The sequence below is a fragment of the Patella vulgata genome, chromosome 8 (genome assembly GCF_932274485.2).
Source record: "Patella vulgata chromosome 8, xgPatVulg1.2, whole genome shotgun sequence".
In the NCBI taxonomy this organism is placed as follows: Eukaryota; Metazoa; Mollusca; class Gastropoda; family Patellidae; genus Patella; species Patella vulgata.
The window spans coordinates 39,197,599-39,208,644 of record NC_065886.2 but is presented as its reverse complement, the minus strand read 5'-3'; the positions used below and the strand labels follow the sequence as shown (position 1 = coordinate 39,208,644).

Here is an 11,046-nt window from a genome sequence, read left to right as displayed (position 1 = left end):
CGAGGTCCCGTGTACACATTGGCGTGCACGTAAATGATCCCTTGGCAGTTGGAATTCGATATAGTAGGCCGTAGCGCCGCTGCCCGGGCAAAATTTCCCTCATAGCACGCCCGAAACTCCCGATGAACTTCTCGGCCAATACAGGTGACGAAAACGGGTCTATCAGCTTAGCGCGACTCCGAAGTACCAATAAATAATATACAGACAGGTGTGACGGGCTATGGTGTGGAGTAAGGGAGATAACTACAGTCATGTTAATCGTTGCCGAAAATTCCTCACTAATGTATAAACTAGATCATACAAAATCAATTAATAAAAACAATATCAAATAAAACCTGTATACTGTAATCTAACCATACAAAAACAATTATTGAACAAAACCCCTAATATGGATATAAATCTCAAATTTCTATTATGTTAATAAAAAGCAGTTTAAATTTCCCTTTTAACGTCTAATGAAATGTAACAAAAGTTATTAAAATTACCGTATGTGAAATAACTTTATTTAACGTCCGCTTCCACCTGAGTGATATCGCCGACAATTTTACCGTTGTATGGCATAGGGGAGGTAACTCCAAATTCAAATATGGATACAGCCCACCAAATATCATCGACTTGACTTTTTATTATCAGCGCCTTACGAAAATATGGTGTAACGATAATCATAATGAGTTTCTAGATATTGATAGATATTTTTGTTATTACACTAGATCAAATAAAAAAAGAAAATTTGGAAGAAATTATACTGGTATCAAAAGTACCAAATGGAACGTAATAGAGTCTAACATCTTACTTTTCTGAATCAACCGGGATTATGACCACAAGCTGTGAATTAATGGAGAATGTAACAATGCAAAGAAGGAAATATTGTGTGTATTCAACAGGAAAGCGAAATAACAACGAAACCCATTTCCTGATTTAATAACACAAATGATATTAATGATATTTTGTGTAAGATGGGTCTTGTGACTATTGACTAGCAGACAGTGGCGGACCTGTATAGTTTATGATGGTATAAAAAAAATCATTTATACATGTATATTCTGTTACTATGAAACATTTCATTTTTAGCTTTTTGTTTGTTTTGGCGATGTTGGTTATGAAATTGATTGTTATGTTTGGGTCCAGATATGAGCCATACATCACCGTAGACACCACGATTTATAAAAGTTTTCTTGGAGGATGAAGCGATAAACAGAGATCACGTGCATACCATTGGTAGCAATAAGAGTAGGTCGTAGCTCCGCGATCTGGACCAAATTACCTTATAGCACACGGCGTGGTGTTTGTCCGTCATTGTTAGTGAGAAATAAAAGGTGTTGTAAGGGAGACAACTCCAAATAATATATTTTCTACGCGGATGCAGACTACCACATATCCTTACACACGCACCTATACAGCGAGGTATGTATCAATGTTCATCAAGAATAAACACAATCCATTCTGATTAAGTAACCATTTTCGATGTATGCAATTATCGTTCTCTATTCAATTCAGGTATGTCTTCTATGCGTTAAACTGAAACATCCATTTATGTACTTTGTGCAGATTATCAATAAAACTAACATCGGAGACTAGTTGTGGCATTAATCACTCTTACTGGGGCATGTATTTGTCAATTTCAGTAAGCTAACAATATTTTGTTGTTGCCTATCCGCATTTGTTATTCGTAGGCTTATTTGTAATTTGAGGCCGCGGTAAGGGCACTGAACTCTTGATTTGGATTTTTCAGGTTGGAATCTTGGCGTGGACAGCGAATAACTTTTGTCATTGTGCAAGCCGGTCCCTACTTGACAGGAGCAGTGAAGCGCCTAGGGGTTTTCGGGGAAAATGAGCTTAGCTGTTCGGGTGTGAGAAGAATCCCTAACAGTTGAAATTTAATGAAGAGCTGGCGGAACCGACGCTTTCCGGGTAGAGATTGCAGAAAAAGAACAGTATTTCAGGCTCAAAATGACTGAAGTATTGTGTTGACGAGACACTAAACTCAATTCCTATTCTATTTATAATCTTTTAGTCATACTGTAGACAAAGCTAGTGCATTGACATATCGATCGCTGTCTCTTATCTTTGACGGGTCGAGTCGGAAACTAATCAAATAAACCACGTTACTAATACCAATATCATTTATTGACATTACCACTAGTTACGGTTATAAATTACCCACTCCTTTACTCCACTCTCCATGACGGAAAGATAGCAAAGTACTGGGTGGAAGGTTGCGACTAAAACTAAACATTTGTTGATTCCTGGTGAAGAGCTCTCAATGTCACGTTTCTTGTTTTATGGCCGCCATATTTTACAAATTTTGGTGACGTATCAACCATTCTAGAACGTTTAAAGGGTCATAAATATGATCAAGTCGTTTGTTGGCCCGACTTTCTGTTTGTCGAAGGCAGCCTGACATGATTATTTTCAACTTAGAGTCCTTTAGACAAGGCAGTGACTTAAGTGAAACAGATAAGATTCTAGCAGTCTATCTTGAGGAAATTTCCCTTAAAGTGACCGCTTCGGGCTTTCGTCTTTAATGATCGATAACACGTAAGGAACTAGTCAGTCATTGCTAGCCTACCAATATTTATTGCTGTCTGATAAGGAAGGTGGACCAATGCTCTAGCCCAAGCTTGTGTGACAGTCAACTTAGTAGGCTATCCCAACCTAAAGGACTTTAGGGTTATCAGTAGGCCCATATGCATCTAGAACAAGTAACATATCTCAACTTCATTACGATCAGCATGGAATGAGTTTCAGAGAGAACTGAAAGGGTCGGGCGGGTGGAACATTATAAGGTCCATGGTGAAACTCAGTTCCGTGGACCTACGTTGGAATTTATTACAAGTCTGCATGTTTGTACATGGTAATACATTTAGTATGACGACAAGGAATTCCCATTAATAGTGTCGAGGGCATAAAGGGCTATAAACACGTCATAAACATGTCATATCCTGTCATCGCTTCCTCATTTCCCGCCATATCTCTCACATGACCTTACGTAATCAGATAATGCTTAAAACGTCACTTCTCATGTACCACGTGACCAGAAATTCTACTGGTATCCATTACCCGACAGTATTACAAGTATACATAGCTAACACTCCTTTACTTTGAAAGATTTTTGTAAAAAAAATAAAAACAAATATTTTACGTAAAGGATTTTATTTCGTAGTTTATTTAACCACTAAAAGAAATAAATATATTTACATTTAAGACGTGATGTCAATAGGTTACTTGGCAAAATGTACAAATTAATATGTTTTTCGCTTTTTATTTCACACGGGGAGGATTTCTTTCTATGTACAGTTTTTATTTACAGCCCTATTATTTGTAATTATTTCAAATAAACGTTATTTCATTAAAAAAAATAAACATTTTGAGCCAATTTGGGTGAAATACGATTCGTATCAAATAAGAAAAGTAATTGATTTAAAATACATTATAAAATCGAAACGAAAACACAACAAAAATAACAAAAAAAAACTTCATTAACAAATCACAGAATCTCATAATGGTCTCTCGTTTTATAAAGTTCAAATTTTGAGTTCTGCTTTATTTGCCCTCACCGACCACGTAGCGCAACGCTTTGGACCGGATAGGTCTTGGGTATAATTCACAATTCGCACATATACACACTACAATATTTTTCACAAACAAGGGTTAATAGGAATGCGGGGGTGAAACCGAATTACCTAAGTCAATAGCCGAAAGTTCACTTTTCACCATCAGCTGTGGGAGAGATGTGGGAGGAGAGAGCACTGGTTGTGGGGAGTGTGACTGTTGATGATGTTGTTGATGATGATAGGAATGTTGTTGTGGTTGTTGTTGATGGTGTTGTTGGATATCTGTATTCATTATATTTGGTAGAGACATGTTTCCACTAGAGGGAGACAATGGTTCGTCGTATTCTAGTTTACCTGGCATGCCACCATCCATATCTTTGCCTTTCTTATTTTGTTTTCTTTCTTTGGCACGACGGTTCTGGAACCAAATTTTAACCTGAAAATTATAAATAAAAACAATGAATGATGATAACTAAGATGACTGACTTTTACATTTATCTAACGGTTATATTCTTCACGGGGGGTTGGATTGTTGAATGGTAAGCGTGCGCGCTCTGTATCATAAAGTCATTGAGTCGACTGGCGTGGTTTCGAATCCCCGGCTGTACGTGACAAGGAGTAGGGTCGCCTGTTCAACCTCGTGGGTTTTCTCCGGGTCCTCCGGTTTCCTCCCACTGCTAAAGACCCCTACGCGCAAGCGAATTATGTAAATACAATTAAACCATATGTTAGTCCCGAAATGACCTAGTTTGTGTCGAGTGGACGTTGAACCCCATTTCTCTCTATATATATATATTCTTCACGGTTGTTATAGTATGTGGTATAGTTTATTGCTCTACAAATAAGTAATTGTTCTTCGATAAGTATATATTATAGTTTATTGCTCAATCAACCCGTGTACACATGGGCGTACACGTAAAACTTCCCTAGCCTAGTCGAAGCAGAAGAGTAAGACGTTAAACCCCATTCCATTTCATTATTGCTCTATTCAGTTACTAAATATTTATAGTATATTTACCTGTCTCTCTGAAAGAGCTAATTGTGCAGCAATCTCAGCTTTACGTCTAATAGTGATATAACGACTATAGTGAAATTCCTTTTCTAATTCTAAACGTTGATGATCAGTATATACAACCCGGTATTTATCCTTGGTACGGGTCTTACCTAAAATTAGAAAAATATAAACATTATATAAACAAAAATACAGATAAGACAATTGCTATAGCCGTGTACGTAAAAGAATTATTGACAGTTTTAATTAGAAATATTTTCAGAGTAACCGTAGCGCCGCTGTCCCGGCAAAATTGCCCTCACAGCACACTGCAAGGCATATGCCCGTCTACATTAGCCAAGTTGACACAGAAAAGTGAGATGTTAAACCACATTTCATTTCATTTACTATTGCTAAATCATTATTTTTTATGAAATTATTTGTCAATTTTCTATGAATTATTAGTTAATTGAGTGAGGTATAATCCGTTTAATAAAACACGTTTTTAGTTTTTAAAAAGAAACGGAAATAATATCCTGCCATTTATATGATTTAAATCTTTATAAGAAAATTTCAGTTGGCAACCAAAGGGAATTTTTATTCAATTAAATAATTTCAATATGAATATATCATGAGTATAGATCTGATATCAAATGTTATTTGACATAATTGTGTTTTTGATGTGATTTGTTCAGTTTTAATTAGTATGATTTAATGAAGAATGTTTAGTTAAAACAAATACCTAGTAAGGTGGGTTCGACCATTAAGAGTTCAACATCAAAGTGAGAAATCCTTTGAGGGCGCCACTACAAGGAATATTGAAACTAGTGATATTTCCTTATTAAATCATGGTATAAAGCAGATAGCCTATTCACTCTACTGCTCGTTAATTTTATCGCCATGATCATATCCATAAGGACGTTCGTATTTTGTAACAAAAATTAAAGTGAATTTGCTTTAAAGTCGCTGATTTTGATTAACGTCTCCCAGTTCTACTAATCACCAATAAGAACCAACAAGAGTGGTCTTGTCAAAAATACCTAAAGTATTGTAAATAAAAAGGGAGCGACAGGGATAAATAGGTTATATTCTACACATCATATTCCTAAATAATTTACAAAGTTATGTACTCTTTTATGTCCTCTTTTCGTTATTTGGTTTTCAGTGGTTAAATTTACGTATTAAAACTTAAGGAATATTCGCTCTGAATTTGTTTATGAATGTCTTGTTATATATGTTCTCTGGATTTATTCATATATAGTAGATAGTAGTATGATCTTGATTAGAGTCCCGTTATATTTTGTTCTATACTGTTTCCTCTGTTCGTTTATCAACGGTTAGTTTTGTATAGTTATTCAAGGATAATCCAGATTAATACTACTTGAGGGTGTTTAATCTTGTTTTAGTAGCTGTTAACTTTGTAACTTGGCGTATTTTAAGCCACTTGAAGATTGAGGATTTTGTTTTAAAGTTTTCACGCGTTGTAATCGGCTCGATTTAAACTCGATTTAGAAAACTTTCTCATGATCAAGCCGTCGAAGAAGGTGACGAAAGAAATATTGTTAGGCGAAAATAATTACAAGTCGGTGCTTTCACTTGACTGCTCACAGCATTGTCTTAGTCCCCCTTTTGTCTCCTAATTTCCCTCTCAATTGTCCCGCCGCAACCTTGCTATGTATTTTTCACACAAGAGGTGTTGTTCCTTAAATATAACCTTCTTAGGGTTTATAGCCCCTTCTCCTCCCTTAGAGATCCCAATTGGACCTTAATGAGAGTTAAACGATGCTGTTCACTAATGATGCCTAACGTCATCCGCTATTGTTCCCCGGTGTCGTAAATGATCTAATAACCCCTTTTATTCCTTTCTTTACCTACCCCTAACAATACTTTTACATACACAAACAACAATATAACTTTATAAGGAATAAATTATAAAGCCTCGCCTTCTTCGTTTCGCTTCCAAACACCCGGTGAGAATTTTTTTCCGACGCGGTTACATCAAACGTTAAGAATCGATCATGACAACGAAACGAATTGTCTTAGAGTACTGGTCATGGATCATTAGGTGACGAAATTTATTTTTACAACCTTATAGAAGAATCAGATTTCAATTTAGGAAACTCGCGGTGACTTTCAAAAAAGATTCGGAGAGCAGTTTTTGCCATTAGTAACCGGGAGGGCGTTTCTCCTCATCTTACAATCCTTCATAAATTTTTCATCAACTTCTTTGAGTTTCAAATTTTCTAAGAACCAAAATGTTTTTGAAGTTTTTGATTAAAAGATGACTTAAGTAATTAGCCTTATGCTCCTTACATGTCCTTTCTTGAACTGTGTGTTATTATATACATCACCATTCTTACTTCTTTTATCAAAATAAAAATGCGCGGGAATTAATTTATTTAAAATTCACATGTTTACACTGACTTTAAAATTGGCGAAATCTATTCTATTTTATTTTTTACAAAACACAGATTACAATTCTATGGAATATAATTATTGCTTATTACTGAGTGACGTTTCGGTTAAGACTCCTCTAGTCTTAATCGATTCAATTACTAAATGCTAGGAAACAATTTATTTTTTCAATGTTGCTGTACAAATTAGTTCTTCAACTTTACATAAAATACAGTTTTTTTTATTTTTATTTAAATTTTTGATACGAAGATTTGTGAATACTGCGGAGAAATTATTTTATATTTTACGATGATGAAGACGATGATCATGTGTTGACCATTATAGTCATAAAGTTAATGATTAGACGATAATTTATTGTTGTGAACTTAATCTTTATCCCGTAAAACCATTCAGCCATGATCCTAGTCAGACCTCCGACAGACATTAACCCTTTAAATACTCAGTCAATGTGGTAATAGTAGGGTTAATCTATGAACCATCACCTAAATTTACTGTGTTTTTTCGCTGAACCCTAAAGAGTTAATCTTGGTGTAGTATTATTTATAAGCCTAAAATAAACAGATCGTTTTTCATCTGTTCTTTTGGAATGTATAACACATGCAGACAACATGGTAGAATAGACTCCAAGTGCGGTTTTGATTTAAGAGATGAAAATGACCTAATTTATACTTTATAAATATTACCGCACAGACCAGTGCATTGCCTGCAATTTCTCAGTAAAATTTTACGAAAATAGAAATGATAATGAAAACCTTTTCGAAAACAAAACGTTTTCGCACCGAAGATAACAAGAAATGTGCTTTTTCGTACGGAGCTCGAAATCAGCATTTTAAAATTACAATATTCGAATACACACCCGTGTTCACTCCTTACTTCGGCAATTGATTTCAATTTCATATTAAACCAAACATATTCTATATGTGTCGACGTAACGGTTTTATTTAGGGAACAGCGCCGTAATCCCTAGTTAATCGGTGACCTATTGTAGGAACGACCCCTTAAAAAAACTTTCCCTCGGAGACACTTAACGACCAATGATCCGCATCCCTTTTTTACCTAATCGAAGAAAGAAAAATAAAGGAGGCGAGATTAATGAATAGAGGCAGAAGAAAAACGTATTGTTCCTTAATGAGGTTTGTATTTAAAGGATCAACATTAGGGTCAAAAGCCCTTGACAAATTTAAGGGTTGGGGTTATTGTCAGGGTAATTTAGCTCTACACCTATCAATGACTATATTTATAAAGAAGTCGTTAACTTAAACACAGCATGCCAACTTTCTACAGAATTAAGACTTTAGGCACCTTTGGGTTTTCATCGTGTCATTTCAAAATATTGATATTTCGCGCCTTTCCATGTCGCCCGACTGTCTGCGCCGGTCTCGAAACGCGACGATTTTTACAATTTTGTTAAGAAAACCAGAAAGCGATTAAACGTAATTAAAGTTTTACGGCTCATTATTTAGTGTAAATATTTTGAAATATATTTGGAGTGTTTTTATGGTGTTGTTTTTTGAGTTCCTAAAAAAAATGTTGGTAAATTTCTTGAGCAAACGTTTTTAAATTTGGAACAGAAAACTGTTCCGCTCAGCTTAAAGCATCGCCTCCTTTTTTCCATTGCACTTTTTGAGTGTTTTTGATTAAGTTTTAGCATTTCGTAAAACTAAAAATCTCTATACTCCATACTAAGAAGTTTATAAATTTGGAAGAGAGAGATTTACTTTTCTTGCTCATTTGCCGCAAATGTGCATATGTTGGGATTTATCAGAATGCGTAAAATGGAACAAATCGAATTGAAACCCTTTCGTATAAAATATGAAACGTTTTCAATCAGAATCGAATGTTTTTATTATTGTGTGATTTTACTACTGACTTGTGAAACAATTTTCTCTTAGTTCTTCAAATTCCTCTGGGTTTATTAGTCAACTCTTATAATCCTGAGAAAATTATCAGAGTTACTGTAAAGCGTCAAAAGTATTTGGCATGTATATGGTAAAGGTTATTAATTCATTAATTTTATGATCCATTCATTAGTTTTACCTTGATGACATCGGGTGGCACGTGAATTGACCAGGTGGGAAAATACAGGTAATTTTACCTACCTGGGGTCAGAGGTTAATTGACTTATATGTGAGTTGATCTTATTACACATAATAAAATTAGTTAGTCATTATAATTACACGATCGTATCCTAGACAGAAAACATTTTATGGGTCGTCAACACCAACAGATTATGTATTGATTCTCATAATCACACGATCCATCTTTTTTAGAACGAACTTGATTTATTGGTGTTTGTTGATTTTGTATCGATTCGCAATAACACGCGTTAATTTATGCTATGCCTATTCATATTTTAAATAAATAAAATTTATTGTTTGTTATATCTTGTTTTAAAATGAAATAGGGTTTAACGTCCTACTTGTCTTCACCGACTGGCTAATGAAGACGTTCTTGTTTTAAGAAATGACAATCTTTATTTATTAATAGAATTTAATTGAATAAGACAAATTCTCATTACTTCCCATCATAATGACATGTATCGACATTATTTCCTTATTACACCAGAAATGCATACATACGTATCAATCTAAATCATTTAAAATATTTTTTTCTATCATTAGAGACAGAGATGGTGCTACCATTAGGTCAGCTAGATTGTCGCTTAGAGAGCAGATTTCTGAGAGTCGATGTACACTGTGCCTTTGGATCATGGTTAATTTATATCTGATATATATTCTTGCAATTAAAAATAAAATGTATCCGTTTCAAGTTATCTAATTCTGTTACTGTTTAGCTTATTGATCAGTGTTTCCTTGTTTGATAATAAATGAGCACTAAGTTATTAAGATAAATTATTTAATTGATATCCCCGCTTTTCTACTACAGAGGAATCTAGGAAGTTCTTGGGGTTAAGAGATTAATTAAAACAACTTTGATAAATGTTGAAGGATAAGCTATATATATGTATATATATTCCCCTTTTTTCCCATTGAAACAAGAAAGATGTAACACTTTTAAAATGTCAAAATATATGGTGTGAATTGAGAAACGCATCTATTTTATATCTCAATACATAATTATGTATAGTCCAATTTTTTAAGGACAATATTTTAAATTATCTGGAATCGGTATTAAATCTTATATAATGGAATCTGTCTCATAATGTTTGGATATTTTATATTGTAATAATAACAACTTACCACTAGCAGGCGGTGCCTGGGCAGGTTTCATCCATTCATAAGGTGCTCTCATGGCCTTGGAGATGCTGGAACCTGAACCATTAGGGCTGTCATCACCAGATGAAGTCAGGGGTGGGGAACCGTTGAGTGGAGAATGCCCTTGTCCCATAACACTCTGAGAATAATCGATACCCATGGTAGTTGCTACTGGGGGTCTGTAGGAGTAGTTGTAAGGCTGTTGGATGGCTGAGGATGTCACTGGCACCATGTAACCTTGGGTCCAGTCTTCTAATCCAGAGTGAGCGGCGCGGGGAGCACTGGCATACATCCCGGCCCACGGGGGTTGCTGGTACGTCGCTTCAGCCATGGAGCTATATTGACTGTAATCGGGGGCATAACCAGGAGCCTGTGCCCCGTAACCAAAATGCGGAAAGTTGAAACTGGTCGGACTCGGTCTCGTAGAAAACACGGAACTGGAGTTCTCATGACAAACAGCCATCTCTGATTCTTAATCTCCGTCTAACTCCAGGAATAATTTCTGCTTAGTAACACAATTGTCTCTCACAATATAAGTCCTATATAACACTAGAAAATCTCGCTTGTATTTTTATCTCTAAAGTTTATATCGTCATTAAAATATATATCACCACGAATTGACAGCACTATCTATAATAAAAACCAGTAATCGAATAATTCGTATAGAATGACGGAATAAGCTGGTTTACATACCTTATGGGCCTGTAGCTCCTCCCACAATCTAGTCACGTGACCAGTTATGACAGTTGGCTCCGCCCCTGTCACATTACAACACGTTAATTGTGACAATATGCAAATTAGTCGGCGATCATCAAAAGGTATGAGCTAAGTAATAAGATACTCTTAGTTGGTTGAAATTACATTTTAATGA

General features: G+C 35.2%; 1 protein-coding gene across 1 annotated transcript; it reads right to left on the bottom strand.

Moving 5' to 3' along the window:
• Positions 1-3,136: 3,136 nt before the first annotated feature.
• Positions 3,137-10,823, bottom strand: LOC126829754 (homeobox protein CHOX-CAD). Its single transcript, XM_050559869.2, has 3 exons — positions 10,161-10,823; positions 4,573-4,718; positions 3,137-3,990 (listed from the first exon to the last, which is right to left on the bottom strand). Exons 1-3 carry the CDS (start codon positions 10,636-10,638, stop codon positions 3,652-3,654), a joined length of 963 nt encoding a protein of 320 aa, XP_050415826.1. The 5' UTR covers positions 10,639-10,823; the 3' UTR covers positions 3,137-3,651.
• Between the last annotated feature and the right edge of the window lie 223 nt (positions 10,824-11,046).

What these genes read in the sequence shown, in the direction of transcription:
- LOC126829754 (XM_050559869.2), bottom strand. Translation starts at nt 10,638, where the DNA reads ATGGCTGTTTGTCATGAGAACTCCAGTTCCGTGTTTTCTACGAGACCG. An exon ending in CCAGGCACCGCCTGCTAGTG is followed by an intron (nt 4,719 to 10,160) that starts GTAAGTTGTTAT and finishes TTCTAATTTTAG; the next exon opens with GTAAGACCCGTACCAAGGAT. An exon ending in TAGCTCTTTCAGAGAGACAG is followed by an intron (nt 3,991 to 4,572) that starts GTAAATATACTA and finishes TATAATTTTCAG; the next exon opens with GTTAAAATTTGGTTCCAGAA.